General features: G+C 41.2%; 1 protein-coding gene across 4 annotated transcripts; it reads right to left on the bottom strand.

Moving 5' to 3' along the window:
* Positions 1–241: 241 nt before the first annotated feature.
* On the bottom strand, positions 242–19,268 carry mgll (monoglyceride lipase). 4 transcript variants are annotated; one of them, XM_027007624.2, is made up of 9 exons: positions 19,112–19,268; positions 18,387–18,475; positions 18,111–18,255; positions 13,532–13,638; positions 11,181–11,317; positions 4,471–4,581; positions 3,657–3,746; positions 1,573–1,788; positions 242–891 (listed from the first exon to the last, which is right to left on the bottom strand). In XM_027007624.2, exons 3-9 carry the CDS (start codon positions 18,233–18,235, stop codon positions 775–777), a joined length of 903 nt encoding a protein of 300 aa, XP_026863425.2. In that variant the 5' UTR covers positions 18,236–18,255; positions 18,387–18,475; positions 19,112–19,268; the 3' UTR covers positions 242–774. The 4 variants fall into 4 exon arrangements, with proteins under 4 accessions (XP_026863425.2, XP_026863424.2, XP_026863428.2 ...); XM_027007623.2 differs by lacking the exon at positions 18,387–18,475; XM_027007627.2 differs by lacking the exon at positions 18,387–18,475 and having other exon boundaries at positions 19,192–19,231.
* Between the last annotated feature and the right edge of the window lie 494 nt (positions 19,269–19,762).

The raw sequence follows: 19,762 nt of genomic DNA, 5'->3' as shown, positions 1-19,762 counted from the left end.
TGTAACTGATGAAGCCAAGCTGCTGAGCTTCATATGGAGGGGTGTGTAAGCGTTTTGGTTAGACCAATGATGGCTCAGGGGTTGCACGTCTGCAACCATATTGCCATAAACCTCTAGCTCTCTTTGCTTCATTCATCTCTCTGCACAGCCAGTTAAAAACCACTCAGCAGCAATCCTCCTCATTATTCCCTGTCCCTTCTCACTCTGTTACCATGCCAGCCTCTTTTATAATGAATTAATCTTTTCTTCCTGCCATAAGTTCCAGTATTTCATAGTGTTGCCTTGGTAACTGGGCTGAGTAATATCTGCAGTGCCGCTGTTATGCGGTAGGGGGAGCAGAGTGCGGTGTGGTAACTAACAAGAACGCAACATCAAACAAAAGGAGAATAAGAACAAAGGGTAGCTGTGTTCCATTACTGTGGCAACACACAAAAGCAAGCCTAGTGCTGGGGTCAGCCAGGCTCATTATGTGTGTCCTGGTGATTGGTAAAGTAACATGTGAACTACACCCACTGGTGCTAGAAACATGGGGTGAAGAGAAAAGACAAGCCTGACACATTAGCTTCTAACGTTCCTCTAACTAAAACATCAAAGCATTGACCCTGGTGCCAAAGTTCAGAAAACAGTGACCCTTGACCTTTCATTGATTGATGATAAAGAGGATAATTAAGTTCAGTTGCTGTTTAGCAGGAAGAATTGTTGTAAACATAGCAGAAAGTAGTGAAAATTGTTAGTGGGGTGGAGCCTGGTTTTGGTTTATTGGAAGACTGACAGCTAAGGCCTAGAGGGGGCAGGAAGACGCTCCAGGATCCAAGTGCTCACTTCTTGCAGGACAGACTCCGCTGTCTCTGGCAAATCATGGTGCAGGGCATGGTAGCCTCCTTCATACACCTGATACACACACATACAGGCACACATACACAAACACACATGTGGGTGATCATACGTATTCGTAGGCTATACAAATGCAATATTCAAACATAAGCACACACCCAAGCATGCAATGATTAGAGTTCAAATGCTCTGACCTATTTTTGGCATCCTGAGCCAGTGTGTAATGTGGAATGACCTAATTTACTGGCTAGAAATGAGTGTAGATCCCTGCCACATGCTGTGCTAATGCATGTTTAGAATGCAAAGTCAGGATGTATATGGGATGGGAGGACATGTGGTATGACCTGATTTGCCTTATTGCAGGTAGAGACACCTATGAATTGTAGTTCATGACTTACATAACTAATCCCATACAGAATGGCTCAGCATATACACATGAAATCTGTGGCAGAAACATGTCTTTTGGTGAATGTTATTTAGAGCCTTGAGCACACTGACCCAACATTTTCTATTAAACACTGGGCTTAATAAATCCCAAATGCATAAACCAAAATGTTTATGCATTTCCGTTGTTTTTGATTGTTGGAAAATCTTTAGAATGTTTTTCCCACCAGTTCAGATGGAGTGTTAGTTCATCTGGTGCTGTTAGAATTATTGTTATGTCCTTTTGCCTGTGGGCGTGTGTGTCTCTACATCTAACATGCATTTATATATGTGTGAGAAAGATGTCAGACTCACCTTTAGTTTTTTGTCTGTGCTTGTTGCTTGGTTATACATAGCATTAGCTCCTCTAATGTCACAGATCCTGTCAGCGTCACCATGGAGGAGGAAGAAAGGCCAGGTGATGTTGGGGATCTCACTTTCAATGCGTGTGGAAGCAGCCATCAGCTGCATTCCAAACGAGACGCGCATCCCTCCATGATAAACCAGCTCGTCCGATTCATATGCTTCCACCTGTAGCATAGGAGGGGAACTGCATCTTCAGCAGCATGGCCAAGGCTCACCGGTAACCGCAGTAGCGGAACACCGCTGCCCTTTATCTGTTGTTCTCAAAATGACCTGAACCAAAGAGCTTTAATGGCAAGAAATTCAATTAGTCCACTTTGAGTCTGGATGCATCCACAGAGGACTTCATTTAGTAGAGATAAATTTATGTATTTGGCAGCAGAGTCATCCACAGGCAGAGAGATAAGGGCTCACACTATCATGGCAACTGTAATACTGACAGAGGTAATTTGCAGTCACTCAATACGACACATTGCACAGAGACACTTAGGATATTATACACCACCTGCAGGCAGCATGGAAAACATAGACACGTCTGTGATGCCAAGTATCCCAACAAGAGTACCAGCTTGCATTAGCAATTGTCTAATTTCCTGTGCATTCTCAGAATATAAATGCCTGAAGGACTAAGAGTTTGTCCCCTGTGGATCAGTTTCACTGACATAAATTTAGCCTAGTAATGGCCTAAATGTGCAGAGCCACTAATTAAACATTGGAAATTATTTATATTCTAGGCCTAGGCTTAATTTAGGTCTGGGAAATTTCCTTTAGACTGCGCTTAAAATGATTAAATATGAGGTCAACTACATAATATAATTGACTGATATATGTCATCATATGAATTACTAGGGTTTTCATGGTGTGATTATAAAGAATTGTTCTTAAACTAATTTCACCTCACTGACAGGCTTGACTTCTCACATATTTCAGCATAAGAGCAAACTGATAAAAACATTATTTTCTGAGCCTTCTTTGTGCATGCTTCACAAATGTACCATTAATGTTTGTGGTTATTGAACTAAATGATATTAAAATCAAACTACTTTAGTACAACAGGACATTTTCAGAACCTCAATTCAAAGAACTGTGATCTTAGAGCAATTCTCAGTGCATCACCTAGCCAAGATTAAGGATACAGAGTCAAGATACAGAGTTTGGCATACTGTGCCAAAACTGTGTATATAAGAAAACATTTAACAGTACATGTGTCTACCTCTATCAGGACAAGTGACAAAGCCAGTGTTGCTCACTATATTGTTCCCTGCTAAGATTAGTCAAAATGTATCCCCAGCTGTATTTCAAAGAGAAGCCTTTGGCTGTCAACATCTGACACCTCAGTGACCTATAACTGCCTTTGTTTATGTGCAGCTTAAAGAACATAGACCAGCTGGTTTCGCCATGGAAACAGCTTCCCTATGGTTGAACCCTGATGACTGGATTCAGGCAGCCACTCCTGACAGCAGGTGTCCTATTATAAAATTACCAGATCATTGTATTCTAAACCACTGATGGACTTTCAAAACTACTAATAATCTCCCACACTGCCAGCAACTGTTCTAGAAAGTTATTTATGCACTATACTGTGACTCCCAATGATAATCCCCAGAACACTGGGTGCTATAAAATATGAAACTGTAGCAAAAATATCATACTGTATCAGACCTTGAGATCACTGTCAGAAAAATTAAACTCCTCTGAATTAAGGGATTGTAAAGGACTGTAAAGGATTAAGGTATTTTACCATTTTTAACTGTGTAGAGGGATTCCAGGATGGAAGAGACAACAAGCAATACCATAGTGGACCACAAGGGAAATTATTCCCTTATTCCCATTGTTTTCAAACAGTTGTAATATTTTACAAATATAAACAAATACACAATCTATGATAGAAGTTGTAAATAATATTCTATCTTGTATTTTCCTGAAGTCAACCCCCATCAAGGGCTATTATAGGAAAAAGCAAACAAAAAACCACATGCACAGCTGGGTGCCCCACTCACACAGATGACCTTTCACACACATTCATGGCAGTGCACCTGTTTTGGATCCCGTGAGATCAATTTGGGATCGATGGAGCCGATAGTGAAGCTGGGAGCCATGTGGTTTAGGACTTTAGCAAGGAACACCTGCAGACAACCAGTATGCATCATTTTTAAGTGGTTATACCATAAAAGAGGTATAGAAGAACAGCTTTGCAGACTTCACAGGGCATCCCTAATTTTACTGCTTATCACTTTAGCGAAGACAGTTGCGTTGTGATTAACATGGAAACATCTACAGGTAATCCGTGTTTCCTACAGCAGAGGCTGGTACAGGGAAGGCATGCCACTTGTCCTTTTTAGCTGATGTTCCAGACTCATCTTTATCACGCCCAATCAGCAAGTGATTTCAGTATGCAAATTTATTCATCAGACACTAGTGATCCTTGTAAACAAAGTCTGCTTTTAACAAGGATAAAATGAGTCAACATTATCATTATATGAGTCATTATTGTGGGTATTTGTAGTAAATATCCACAGTCACTTTGGAACCTGGCTTTGGAAAATGACTGTGTAGTCTAGTTTGTATGAACATTTGTATAAAACTACAAGGCTGAAGACTTACTAATATCCAGCCCCACTGAGAACAGTGTTGAGGTGGGAGAGGGGAGAATACCCTTGTCTGTTTAGTTTTATGCTCCAGACAGAATATGTCTCCCTGCCCACACGTTTCATCCACTTTTTAAAGTCTTCAGAACTCATTTTAGGCCATCAATAAAAACAGGAAGTTACCACACATTATCATCAGACAGAAACTTTCTAATGAAACTGAAACGGAATTGGATGTTCGTGTGTGAGGGTGAACTTTTACCTTAAAGGGTGTAGCAGACTCAGGGTTCATTTGGATCATGGGACTAATCAAAACAATACCAGCAAAATCCTGTGGTCTCTCGCATGCTGTCAAAATAGAGATTGCACCACCCTGCAGCAAAGCATAAACACACACACACACACACACACACACACACACACACACACACACACACACACACACACACACACACACACACACACACAAAAGCACATGTCAGAGTCCTCTAAAAAAGAAGAAAAACATAACCTAGATATGCTGTGTCACTGCTTTTGGACATTTTCTTCTACCTAGAAGAAAGAAGAAGTCTTATCTTTATCAGTGAAGTGACAAGAATTAGTGATTCAGTGCTTTTCACTGTTGTGTAGGCAGCCATTTTGTTCTCACTGTGTTCAATAAGTATTTAGTCTTCATTAGGGCTTTGAATATTCATGAAGGCAGCCTGAAACTCAAAAGAAGTGGGAGGGGTCAGGAAACAGTTCCCACCAGTTTTAAATGACTCACAGCTTTAAAGGACTACATAGAATACACACACATTTTTTTTTACTATACTCCTAACTCTTAGCTAATATTTCATGGACAGACATTGCACACAAAACACACAGTGTGTAAGCTCACACTGAAACACACAAACAAACAAACAAACACATGCAAACACGTCTTCAATGAAACCAATCTAATTACCAATCTAATCATTCTGCTTGTGCATTAAGGAAAATCTGAAATAACTTAGCCAGTTCCTCCTGACTCCCTAGGTCCAGTTACACATACACATATCCTGATACATGCACAATTGTTCAGCATGTACTGACACAAATGTAGCAATGCATACTAGCACAAGAGATTTAAATGCTTCAGTAGGAGTAATACCATAGAGAATGGAAAGGACTGATTTCTGCCTCTCATAGAAATTACACACTCTATCCATACATGGGAATAACTGAAAGCACTGTGTTAGGCAGAAGATGTGGAGAGACAGAGAGAGAAAGACAGAGACACAGACAAACAGAAAATCCAAGGATGTTTCTGCAAACCAAAACAGCCATCAGTAATTATGTGTATCAGTAATAAAAATAATGTTTTACTGTTATTTGCCAAAATTCTATCTGTCACTTTGCTTTATGTCTATCTAAGTTCATCTTATCACACACTCCTAAACATTTTTCATTCTATCATATGTGACCCTCTCACTCCCATGCACACACCATTTAGATACTCTGGGTCATGTGTGTCCTGTTCCAGTTAATAACAGAAGACACAATCCAGTGGATGTCATGAGTGATTATTCACAGTTCAGAAATATTAACGCGCTCTGGTATTTTGCAGCACAGATGATGACAAATACATATACGTTAAAGGATGGGAAAGTTGGAATGAACGCAACCTTAGGTGGAATAAAAACCTCACAGGCTCCATAACAAAGTCCTGCAGGCATGTAAGTATGAAGAACGTATGTTTGTTTCTGTGTATGTCTGTGTATGTGTGTGTGGGGGGGGTCTAGTTAACATTGAGTCACAAAGTGGACCCTTGCCTGGCATACTGATAGGGAAAGACACAAAGTTATTCTATATTTTAGTAATCCATTTCACAATGCACATGATCATTTTTGCTGCCTAGCGATGACCCATTGAGAGGAGTCGACAGCTCAGCTAAGCAGACAGATCAGCCAGACAGATCAGCTAAGCAGACAGATCAGCTAGACAGATTAGCCAGACAGATCAGATCCTCTGCACATACAGTGGCAGAGCGGCTCCCTGCTTGGCATATTGGTAGGAATGTCGAATATTGGGTGATCTCAGGTGATGTGGCACATCAGGTTACACAGTAAAAACTCTATCACATTACTTAAGTCCACCCTACTGTACCACCCTCTGCATAAACTACTACCCATTACTCTACACTAATCCGCACTCTATAATGGCATAACTACTGACCACCTTGCACACACTGGACTCTATTTATCTAACTCTATTTAGACTCACCATACACTGCATGTACCAATAAACATAGGATTTTGCATATTAATAGGATTCTTTTCTTTAATTATTGTACATGTACTAACAGGCTATGTTTTATATATTATCCATTCTAACAATCTATTCATTTCATTTAACATATTACTGCATATATGAATATGTATGTAGATATGTATATACCCATAGATGCATATTTATAGTCCTGATATTATTACACTATTTACATTTTTACATTCTGTTCTGTATTTGCACAATGTCACTATTTCCATTATTTGAACTTCTGGTAGATGCCAACTGCATTTCGTTGTCTTGTACTTGTACTGAGCAATGACAACAAAGTTTAATTTATCTATCTATAAGAACCTCAACATGTTTGGTGATGTACCGGGTTTAGGCTATAGCCTGATAGAATCATAGTGTCACTACACCACCCACACACATATAGGTTATAGGCTGTGCAGTATTGTGTACAAATCCAACCACATAGGTACAGGCTAGAATAATATAATTCAAGGCACACCATAGGCATGTGCTAGTTATACATAAATTCACACAAAGATGTACAGCACTATACAAAAAACTTAGAGTATTGTGTCTATTTACTCCAATAAGGAAAGTGGTTCCATAGTAAATTCTTCTCTACTGTCCCATCCCCCAGATTTCCTCCCCTAAGAACCGTCAAGTGCCTCCACCACCTGTAGCAGCTGAAAGAAGGCAAAACAAGGCAGGTTTATTTGTATAGCCTTTTTTAGACACAGCGGCAATTCAAAGTGCTTCAGATCAGATACAGAAGTACAATAAAGCTTAGTACTTCCTGAGATCTATCACCTCAGGAAGATCTTTGAAAAGAACTTATAAAATAAAACATCACAAATATAATTTATTAAAATAAAGGTAAAATTGACTAACGTTAAAGATAATTTACAGAAATAAATTGAAAGATTAAAGAGATAAAATCTAAATTAATATAAATGTGTCATGGTGAGTCCCTCCTAGCTTCCATGTTTTCCCTGGCTTGTGGATTTTAGTTCCATTCCGTAGTTTCATTTTCTCCGCCCCTCGTTTCATTTTCCACACCTGTCCCTCATTTCTAGCCTTTTTAAGTCCATGTATTTAAACCCTATGATGTGCCCTGTCTCTTGGCTGTTCGTTGTTTGGTTCAATAAATGTTTGTTTTGAATGTATGTTTTGATGGTTTTGCCAGCCTTTGAGTTTGTAGTCTGTATGTTTATCCTAGCCTTCCCGTTTCTTAGCCTCTGTTATAATTTGCTTCCCCTTGTGTGTTTTCGGTTTTTCATGTATTCTCGGAATCTCTGTGTTGGCTCTATGACCCTGAACTACCCTAACGACTCTGACTTTGGATTTGCCCCTAATAAATCTCGCTCTTCTCCTCACATGCGTCCACCTCCTTACCGCTCACCGGTACAAAATGATTAATAGAAAATACAAAGAATATATAGTGCATGAATTCTAACATGTAAAGAATACATTAAGAATATAATAATTGAGAATTAATATAAATAAAAATGTACCGAAGTGCTTAAAAGTTAATAGTGCAGTGCCACAGGATTTGAGGGGACGGTGTTTAACCTGAGCCCAAAGCCTGGCCAAATGAAGACATTTTTAGTTTCAAGAAGAGACAAGCTCTTCAACCACCAGAAAGACACCTTCATTTGCTACCCCATTGTTAGCAGGAGCACCACCCACTATCATTTGCTGTAATGGAAGAAGACACGCCAGCATCAAGTGTGCCACATTGATATTCTTTGGGTTCCTGCTGTGACAGTGATGACGTGGGCAGGACATGTTTTCAAAAGAAGCTCAGACCCAGAGTGCCTGTAATCTCTCTCATTCCAGTTCTTACCAAAAACAGGCAAAACAGGTAGTACAAGTCTGTAAGATACTGTGAATGTAACTAACCTGCAGTATGGAAAATGCAGCACATGGCCCTTCTTTATATTAGATCACTCACAAACAAGTCTTATTTAATTATTTATTTTATTATTAATTATTTTGTTATGGCTAAATGAATGTAGTGCCACACCCATATTAATTGTGGCACTATATTCTTCACCAAACTTTACAATTGCCTCTTGTGCCTGCTGTAAAGGTGGAGACACATCTGCTCTAGTTAATGGCTCTTTCCAAAGCAAGCAGTGATCATTTGGTGATTTTACATCCTTTGAGCATCTCTGTGCAGTTCTGAAGGCATGCCAAGAATTACTAGTAACTCTCTGCAGGCCTCCAAAGTATAATGCAAATGTTATTGATGAATTATAGGTATCTTTTATTTCCAAAACTTTTGTCCATTTTATAATTACTGGTAATTTTAACATACATGTTTTTGTCTCTGAGCATATAGCATGTGGCTAGACCAGATGCATCAGTTTTAAGACAGCTACACTTTTCTTGAGCAAAGTTTGCACAGCACCACCCGAGCCTGCTGATGGTCTGCAGGATGTGATTGCACCGTTTAAAGTTAAAACGATTTCATACCAACAGAGACGACCATGGAGAAATGCTACTGCAGTTCAAATTCAAAAGAGATTATGTAGGACAGCTGAACGTAAAACAAAACTTCATTTCAGAAAGAAATCTTAAAAGATGGGGTGCATGATTGCAATGCAATAATGTGCAAAGCATTAATTTTTCTTAGCATTATCAACAACATTAACAATAGCAAAATACTCTTCACCATGGTCAACAAACTGACAAATTCAATTACAGTAATGGCCCCAGAATTAATATGAACTGAATGTTGTAATGAGTTTACATCATTTTTAGCATTCAAATCTACAATATCAGACAAGCCATTAGTATGTCTATATCAACCAATGTGTCCTCTTCATCATATCCATCTGATATGCTACAGCTGAGCAGAACTCTCACGTCATTAGGAAATATTCAGATAGAGCTGTACACGGCAAAGACTAAATATGCAATGTTATCAGTTATTATGCTGTTCTGAAATGAAACTAGTTGTCAGACAGTTTTAGAAGATCCCCGACACATTTTTATTTGACCAGGCTTTCAGTTCAGTTTAAACACTGTTCCTCTGGCTCCTGTAATACTGCACTTTCAATTTTTCATTTTCAGCACTACAATGCACTTTCATCTTTTATCTCAACCCTTAACATGTTTAGTTTCAACTCTTTAAGCACTTTAATTTTAGCATTTCTTTTTGTTTCTAGGTATTTTTGATCTGTCTTTGAAAATTGTTCTGTTTAAATCAGTTGTTTTGAATTTAATCTTTGTTATATATGTATGTAGCAACTCTTTAATGTGGAGTACTTATCTTTTCTGCGGTGTATGAAAAGTGCTACATAAATAAACTTAACTTGGACTACTTTGCCTGGCTGTTTTTTGGTCTTTTTTTCTGTCTAGGAGATCCACCATAGCTTCAGTTATGTTAAGGGTGGGCTCTGTTCTGGCCATCTGGAGTTCTTGAAGTGATGCAGTGGGTTTGAATAATTTATTATGCTTAAAGCAAATTTTTGCAAGTCAGTCCTTCGGGACCCAGGTCTCTGTTCTTTGTAAACTTTGTAAACCCAAGTTTAGGACCCAGCGTTCTGTTCCTTCAGCTGTCTCCCAAGAGACCAATGCTTAAATGTCTGTAGGCATGTACCTATATCTATATAAGGGCACTCCAGTGACAGGTTATATCACAGAAGACCCCAGTTGGTCAGCCCACATCTCTGGTCTGACAAGGGGGGTACAACATCACCTCCAATTTCTAAAGAGACTGAAGAAAGTCAAGCTGTCTCGCCAGATCCTGACCATCATCTAAAGATGCACAGTGCCCTGCAGCACGTAGTGGAGACTGCTCAGTACTTCACAGGAACGGCCTTCCCTACTGTGCAAGACGACCTATAAATAAAAGGTGTCTGAAGAAAGCAGCTTGCATTTGTCCCAGACCCCACCTACCTCAGCCGCAGCCTGTTTGATGCACCACCTCCCAGAAAACTGTTGTTGAGTATCCAGAACTCCTAGACTGAGGATGCTGCTCATACCACACAGACTGCAAATAACATGTACCTTCTGATCCTCCCTCTGGGCACAGCCACGCTCCCACTCACAACTTGGGATTATAAATATCTGTCCTTCATTCTGCACTGCCTGTGTAAGCAGAAATACTGCAGTGCCCCTTTATCCACACCTGTTACCTATAGCTGACTCTTAGCACGATACTGTAAACATCTACCATTCATTCTGAGCTGACTCTATAAAACAGAAAATACTCCACTGCTTCTTTACCTATGCTAAATCCATTATCATTTATCTGGGACTTTTATCTGGCACTAGGCTTTAGTATTCTCTATATGCTTTACATTTGGCACAGCCACCTTTAAGTATTATTATTATTATGTAGAGACTATGCTCTATCTCACACACCCAAACACTGTGAATGCCAAAATATCCTGTGTTTAGAGGCTTGCATTATGTTCACTACATTGCCTATACATTTGCAACTGAAGATAGCTATCTTAAATGACATGTCATTTGCTGTACACAACAGTGCTGAACCAAACTGAATCAAACTTTTTGGAAATCACACACATTCAAAAATATTACTTGATTTTACTTTAATTTTTTTTAATTGATTTTACTGTATCAATGTTTATCTGCATTAATGTTCTCTTGCATTAGTGTTTTTTTTTTATTCTAAGGCAAAGACAGATTTTGGTGCAGTAGGTACCTGTTACAGATCTTACTGATTGGGGAAGGTTCTCTCACCATTGAGTGGCCAAGGATGAAGATTGGCAGGTTGGGGTACCGCCCCCTCATGAGGTCGATGTGCTGAAGACAGTCCCTGATGTAAGTCTGGAAATTTTTAATATTCATCCTCTCCCCTTCACTCTGCCCATGTCCCTCTGACAGAGAAAGTGAGCGAGAAAGAGAGAGAGAAAATAAGTGATTTGTTTTGATCAGCACTTAAAGGAAAGTGGAAAAGAAGGACAGAAACATTTTAAAGAATCTCTGGTGAAACACAGACACACAGATGCACACGTACACATTACAATAATACTGAGTACTCAAGAACAGAGGAACAGAGACCCTGAAATTAACAAACGGACACAAGAAAAGAGAACAGAAGTGCACGAGGTGAAGTGACAGAAACTGAGAAGAAAACTGCCTAATGGAATTTTTTGACTTTCAGTGGACGTGATTACTCACAGTGAGACACACAGTGTGTTTCAGTAATACACAAACACACACACACACACACCACTTGGAACATTGTGTCGCTGTATGAATCATTAGTTACCATGACACTCCAACATCATATGACATTTTAAACCTCCTGAGCACATGCGCTCTCTTTTGTTTTCATTTTTTTTACCACCGCTCTTTTTTTGTCTATATTACCCCTCTCTTTCTCTCTAATACCCCCGCTCTCTCTACTACAATCACCCTCATTCCCTCTACATTACCCCACCCTCTTTCCCCGCTACATTACCCCACCCTCTTTCCTCCTACATTACCCCACCCTCTTTCCTCCTACATTACCCCACCCTCTCTTTCCCCTCTACATTACCCCACCCTCTTTCCTCCTACATTACCCCACCCTCTTTCCTCCTACATTACCCCACCCTCTCTTTCCCCTCTACATTACCCCACCCTCTCTTTCCCCTCTACATTACCCCACCCTCATTCCCTCTACATTACCCCACCCTCTCTTTCCCCTCTACATTACCCCACCCTCATTCCCTCTACATTACCCCACCCTCTTTCCCCTCTACATTACCCCACCCTCTTTCCTCCTACATTACCCCACCCTCTTTCCTCCTACATTACCCCACCCTCATTCCCTCTACATTACCCCACCCTCATTCCCTCTACATTACCCCACCCTCTTTCCCCTCTACATTACCCCACCCTCTTTCCTCCTACATTACCCCACCCTCTCTTTCCCCTCTACATTTCCCCACCCTCATTCCCTCTACATTACCCCACCCTCTCTTTCCCCTCTACATTACCCCACCCTCTTTCCTCCTACATTACCCCACCCTCTTTCCTCCTACATTACCCCACCCTCTCTTTCCCCTCTACATTACCCCACCCTCTCTTTCCCCTCTACATTACCCCACCCTCTCTTTCCCCTCTACATTACCCCACCCTCATTCCCTCTACATTACCCCACCCTCTTTCCTCCTACATTACCCCACCCTCATTCCCTCTACATTACCCCACCCTCTTTCCTCCTACATTACCCCACCCTCTCTTTCCCCTCTACATTACCCCACCCTCATTCCCTCTACATTACCCCACCCTCATTCCCTCTACATTACCCCACCCTCTTTCCCCTCTACATTACCCCACCCTCTTTCCTCCTACATTACCCCACCCTCTTTCCTCCTACATTACCCCACCCTCTTTCCCCTCTACATTACCCCACCCTCTTTCCTCCTACATTACCCCACCCTCTTTCCTCCTACATTACCCCACCCTCTCTTTCCCCTCTACATTACCCCACCCTCTCTTTCCCCTCTACATTACCCCACCCTCATTCCCTCTACATTACCCCACCCTCATTCCCTCTACATTACCCCACCCTCTTTCCCCTCTACATTACCCCACCCTCTTTCCTCCTACATTACCCCACCCTCTTTCCTCCTACATTACCCCACCCTCTTTCCTCCTACATTACCCCACCCTCTCTTTCTCTTTATCATGCTCTCTCATGCTCCTCTTTCTTCCTTACTTCCTCTCCACCTCTCTAATCTTCCCCTCCACTTACTCTTTCATTTTTGGTTTAGCTGTGTGTACTTGTGTGTACACACATCCATGTATGTGTGTGCGTGTGTCTAACAGCAGCCGCAGATATAAGCACATATCTGTATATTGTGACAGGCTCTTCAAGCAGACAGCAGCATATAATCAATCAGCTACAGCTGTAAACCTGCCTGCTATAGTCATTCGGCCCTTATGTAGTCCCACTTACAGCTGCAAAGCTGCTGCCCCCTCTAACTGCATACTGCAGCTAAATTAAGTAGGTGGTCGGTGTCTTTGAAATATGTGATTGGATGAATTTTGATTAGTTTTGGCTCATGGGCCTGTGATTGATTGTTTAGGGTGTCACTCACCATGGTCATGGCTGAACACAAACAGAGAGTGTTGGTTGAGTTTGCCAGCGACATCTCTATACGCTCCACAATGCTCTCCAGCCCCGTGTGCCAAAAACACCAGTGCCCTGACGGAGAGAAATACTGTGTTACAAACTCTGCACTTAGTAATGTAACATCAGTACATGACACAGTTAGGTACTACACACAGAAAAACACTAAACTGTCCGATGTAGCATGTGCACGCGCACACACACACACACACACACACACACACACACACACACACACACACACACACACACACACACACACACACACACACACACACACACACCTACACACACACACACACACACACACACACACATTCCAAAACCCTAATGGAGAGACAGTGTATGTTTATCACTGTAGCATTAGCAAAGACACATTTTGAGAGAGAAGTGCAAAAATATAGCTAACTCATATAAATGATTATGCAGCCTAATTAAGTGGGTCATGTTTTCATACTTTGATGCCTCATGGTATCTAGAAAGGATTTTCTCTACCAAACATGGGCATTTGTCCAAGTGTGTTTTTATTCTCACTTATTATCACTCATTCTCACTCATTCTTTCTCTCTCTCTCTCTCTCTCTCTCTCTCTCTCTCTCTCTCTCCTTCTCTCCCTCTGTCTCTCTCTCTCTCTCTCTCTCTCTCTCTCTCTCTCTCTCTCTCTCTCTCTCTCTCTCTGCCTACTCGCATTTTCTTCTTTTTGTACAGTCTCTCATTCCATAGTGCCTTTTTCTCTGAATACTTAGTCTTTCTTCTTTTAGGCATATTTTAGGATGTCCAGACATAGATAGACAGACAGACACACACACACACACACAGAGCACCCTCTGTCCTTGTTACCCTCTTTTTCATAGTAACCACCCTTGTGCAAGGACTCAGGCCTTCTAATCTAATTGTGACCTACAAAGCGACACACACACACACACACACACACACACACATACAGTTTTAATCTCTCTAGTACACATGTTCAAACATGCAGACAAACATTTGCATCGTATTGCATCTTGTCATCAAATGTGTCTTGAGTTTGAACACCACATGGTTGTCTGCACACATTAAGTGACGCGTTAAATTTTTAATTATGAACTCATTCGGGACAGTGTTTTGGCACCTGTAGTACTGTACCTATTGTAAAGTTCAGATCTACAGCTAAGGTAGGCTGTCTGAATTTGTTTATTTCTAGTCAGTTGCTAATAAGGCAAAAAAAACCACAGTAAACTTTGTAGGTGAGAATCTTCAACCAGCCCAAAGGAGGACCCCCCGCCCCCCCCCCCACCCACCCACACACACACACACACACAGAGAGAGAGAGAGAGAGAGAGAGAGAGAGTGAGTGAGAGAGCGAGAGAGAGAGAGAGAGAGAGAGAGAGAGAGAGAGAGAGAGAGAGAGAGAGAGCGAGCGAGCGCATAGCATAGTGATTAGAAACCATTCACACTTATAGTCGTCTGAGTTCGGAGAATACCAGCCTCTCACAAAGACTCACTTCATTATGGCTGAAGATGAAGAAAGAGAGGAAGAGGGAGGGAAAGAGAGACGGGCGGGGGAGGGGGATGGGACAGCAAGTACAGGAAGAAAAGTGAAAAAGACTTCAGAGCTAATGAAGCTGGATTAGCATTCTTTCCCAGGATGTTTGTGTGTGTTTTCAGGGTTGTACTCTCGGGCATATCTTTTGAAAGATCTGTCAATCATTACTCCTGGGAAGCAACTTTTCTATACCTGTCAACCTTTCACCCATATTCTGCCTTCCTGGACTTAGGTGATATCAGAACTGCATATAAAACCTTTACCTGCTTATCGTTAGAAGTGCATTACCCAGCACCTATGAGCTCAGAAACAATTTTGCCTTGAAACACACATTCACAGGAGGTTTTCCAAATTACAATCTTCACTATGACAAAATTTGCTCTTCATTTACCTGACACCTTTATTCAAAGCTACTTACAATTAAGAGTCCAACTTGAGCGTTAAGGGTCTTGCTCAGGGGTCCAACAGTGGTAACATGGCAGCAGTGGGGCTTGAATCAGCAACCTACCAATTACAAGTCAAGTACCTTAACCACTGAGCTACCACTGTCCACTACACATACACACAGATCTCTATTAGCACAAGTGTAGGATGAATGGTTGCACATATGAACAAATACCTAAAAGTCCTTATAACATCGATTTTATATGAACTCACAGAGTACACATATTTCTCACTGTGCACTAGATTTGCAACTGATCTGGAAGGTCAGAGGATCTGAAATGACATGTTGAAAGCATACAGGTGTCCAGTACCACCAATGGAACCCAACATGAGTGACTCCACACACAACATTCTGTCCTTCAAAGATGCCATTAGCTGTGAGGGTGGTGACTCTCTGTTTAAGGCCCTGGGCTCTGTCTGGATGTGGAGATGATGGAGACACAATGGGAAATACAGGCAGGAATAAGTATGGGAGACTGCCCTAGAACCCCAGAAAACTCTTCATTAATGGATAATAAAGACCTTAAACTATGAAACATTTCTTCTAATTAACTGTATATATGGAATTGAGGATCTTTCGAGATCAACACCAAACCTTGGTGGTATATAACATCTGAATTCTGATTTGAGAATAGCTTTGACTGCTTGTCAGAATATTTGAGACACAGGTATAGTTCAAATTAAATGACAAGTGAAATTTGCTAATTAAATACACAGATGTGTGTGCATGTGTGTACATTGTTCTTTATCTTATTATGGGGACAGGAAAAATTAGATCTGTTGGCTGTAGGTATGGAACAGCTTTGTTTTGTGTGTGTGTGTGTGTGTGTGTGCGTGTGCGCAAGTTTCCATGTCAATGAACATGCATTTATGTGTGCAAGCACGTATACTCTTCCTTCCCTTTCTGAACATTTACACAGAATTCAAAGCAAACTGGGTCTGCTGTCTGCAGGTACATCTAGTCCTCTGCATGCACAGGCCAAAACCAGCAGCGCAGTTAATCCGCATGCCATAAACTCTGCGGGGGCCACACCACTGAATCACTGCTGTAGCAGAGGCGTAGATGTGCTCTCCCAGTTTCACATTCATACTCATAAATTAGGTCTTTCTACTCCTTAAATGAAAGCACGTAGGCAAAACTAAAATAATCAAAGCTTACGTAGATTACAGCTTTGTTGAGCTGCGTACGTGCATGAGTCCATGTACACACACACACACACATGCATCCTGTCTTCGTTTGGTCTTTGGGTGAGGGGGTGTCACTGACCAATAGCAGTTTGTGTAAGTCATCAAATTATCTTGAAACAGGGGAGGTGTGGTGGTTACTATGGTAACTGCACACCTCATGGGATGTGCCGCAATGACAAGGGGCCAGGTAGTTGATGCGGAAACAGCAGTAAAGATTTACTGTGGGCAGGACCCCAAATCACACAAGCAAACAAACAAACACAGACACAAACACACACACACACACACACACACACACATGAACCCATACACCTGTTTTGACTGGGTGCACCAACCGATTTTCAAGTGCAGTACAAGCCTGAAAGTGCTGCTAAAACAGAACATACTTTCAAGTCTTTACCAAATGAATACATACTGTGGAGGAAGCAGGTTAACCCATCCATTCTGTGACTGGATTATTTATAACCATGTGACTACAAGTACACCAAAGAGGAACCTAACACTTTCTGTCATAGTTACAATTAAGCACACATAAAATTTCCTCATTCTGTGAAAACTATTCTTGTGCATTGTGACTTTTTCCCTTACACAAGCATACAGTGTGTGTGTGTGTGTGAGGGGGGGGGGGGGGGGGGGGGGGCATGTCATCCCAATAATTCCCACTCAGACTACTCATCTAATGTGTTCGGCTGGGTGGTGTGAGCAGTGTCCACCCCACCCACACACACAAGTTGAAGTACAACCTACGCTACTGCTCGGAATTCTTGAGAAACTTTTTGTGCGTCTTGTGATGTCATGTGGTTTCTGTCACAGACGTGTCGAATAAGACTATATAATTTTCAGAAACTTACGTAGGCATATCTTTATGCTTTTCTGTTGAACGGTTTATGTTTCCATAAAGTAGTGCAGGCCTTACTCACCAATATATTTATTCTACATAAAACGGTACAAACACTATAGCACTAACTGCTGAGTAAAAACTCATTTTAATAATGGCAGCCTGCAGATAGGCCTAGAGGAATCTATAATATCCTGTTAGGTTACAAATACAAACATGTCTATAATCGTTGAACTAGAATGAATTATTTGGGACAAAAATATATTTATCGCTGCTAGAGTGAATACAGAGCGTAACGAGTAATATGTTATCGTGTGTTTCCATGCGGCCGACTGCGTTCTATTAGACAGCAGTAAATGTGCATTCTCTATACATAGCGGCAACTGACTTAAACGCTACTCAGCACGTAATTTACGCAAGAGGCTGCTACGCAGCGTAACTAGACAACGTGCAACCATTCCGTCCTGGCCAATGCAACAAATAAGCGCTTATTTGCGCTTAAGCATAACGTTATGCTTCGTCGATAAAACGATTTGTGTTTTCCACTTACTTCGGCGGGCCGTTGGGCTCCCAGTAGCGACAGAACAGGTGCAGTCCGTCGGCGTTCACTATGTGTTGCAGGTCGCTGTAGGGGACACCTTGCGGTGTCCGAGGAGCTCCTTCTGGTTCCGGCATGTCAGCAGCGAATCACACGTCTGAAACAAGCGCACGCAGCAGTGAGAGAATGTCGCTGCAGTATCAATGTGAAACATTTGCGACTCGCAAGCAGGTGGATAAAACATTCCTATCATTGCATAAAAAAATCCACTCATGTATTATACTGCACCACATCGAGTTGCAGGACAGTCTCCAAGCCGGATGTTTTCAATTAAACTGCAAATGTCAGAAAACCTGGAACAACTTCACACCTCTCTCCTTACATACAGTCGCGAGCGCGCACACACACAAAAACACAAACACACCTCTATCGTCTCGTGCAGTCTATTATTTTGACATAAAACAGCTTCCTATGGTGAGCAATACATGAAAGCGATCTGAATCCATAGATTGCTACAGTAGCCAACAAAGAAATAGCAGTAAAATTTGGCAGAATTACTTCAGTCCTGCCCGCTCAGTCGGACTACTTTGACGTCTAGCACCGAGAGAGAGAGAGAGAGAGAGAGAGAGAGAGAGAGAGAGAGAGAGAGAGAGAGAGAGAGAGAGAGAATCGACGCGGCAAATTAATTTCAGTTAAAAATGTTTTAGCCCTTAAATCAGCAGAAAATTGAAGGCTATCGTTTCTGATCGCTCTACTGACTACCGATATGACACTCTTATCACAAATTAGGCTATTAACGGGGAGAATTTGAAGATACACTACTCTTTCTTTAACATTGAATGTAAGCTCAAAGTGCTAATGTAGTAACAGAAAAAACAACATCGTTGTCGTTTCTGTCTACAGTTAAATAAATAAATAAATAAACGAATAAATAAATAAATAAATAAACAAATAAACAAATAAATAAATAAACAAACAAACAAACAAACAGCCACAGGGACCACTTAACTCACCTGAATAGAAGTACCCTGAAACAGAAATCCCGGGGCGTATCAAAATAAGAACGGAATTGTATGAGCAGTAGGTTATATACCGATTTTCGGTGATTTAAGCGTTCACATCCCAGTCCTTTCACCGCTCTGAGTTCGGTCGGCTCTGCGTTCCACAGATGCTGAGCGGACGCATGTAGGGTGGAGAATGAAATGAGGAAACGCCAGACAGAGGCCATCCCTCACAACAAACAAACACACGATTGATAGGGGGTTAGTTAAACAGTTAAATCAGAATAGGTGAATGTTCAGTGTCATCTTATAATTTTGCTTCTCACGCTCTTGGACAGTGTTTTCACGTTATCTGTTAAAATTTTGCATTGTCTAAATTGTGCTTGTAGAATATCTTCAGTTTCAGCGAGGCTAATTAGTTCCACCTCTCCCTTTAATACAATACACAGACTCAAATGAATAAATAAATACCATGGAACAAGCAGTTGTGTTGTGTTGTACTGGGTTGTGTATTGGGACAATGGACTGCTAGGCAGGTTCACGTCTGGAACCAGTATTATTTTCAAGGTTAAAGTTCGCATTCTAATCCCACTTAAATCGGAATATGACTAAGCGCGAATGCACGGGAGCAACGCGCACTTTCTTGTTTTACTTTGGTTTACG

Source organism: Electrophorus electricus, chromosome 23 (assembly GCF_013358815.1).
Source record: "Electrophorus electricus isolate fEleEle1 chromosome 23, fEleEle1.pri, whole genome shotgun sequence".
NCBI lineage: Eukaryota > Metazoa > Chordata > Actinopteri > Gymnotiformes > Gymnotidae > Electrophorus > Electrophorus electricus.
Note: the sequence above shows the minus strand (reverse complement) of the source record. Positions and strands in the feature narration are given on the sequence as shown.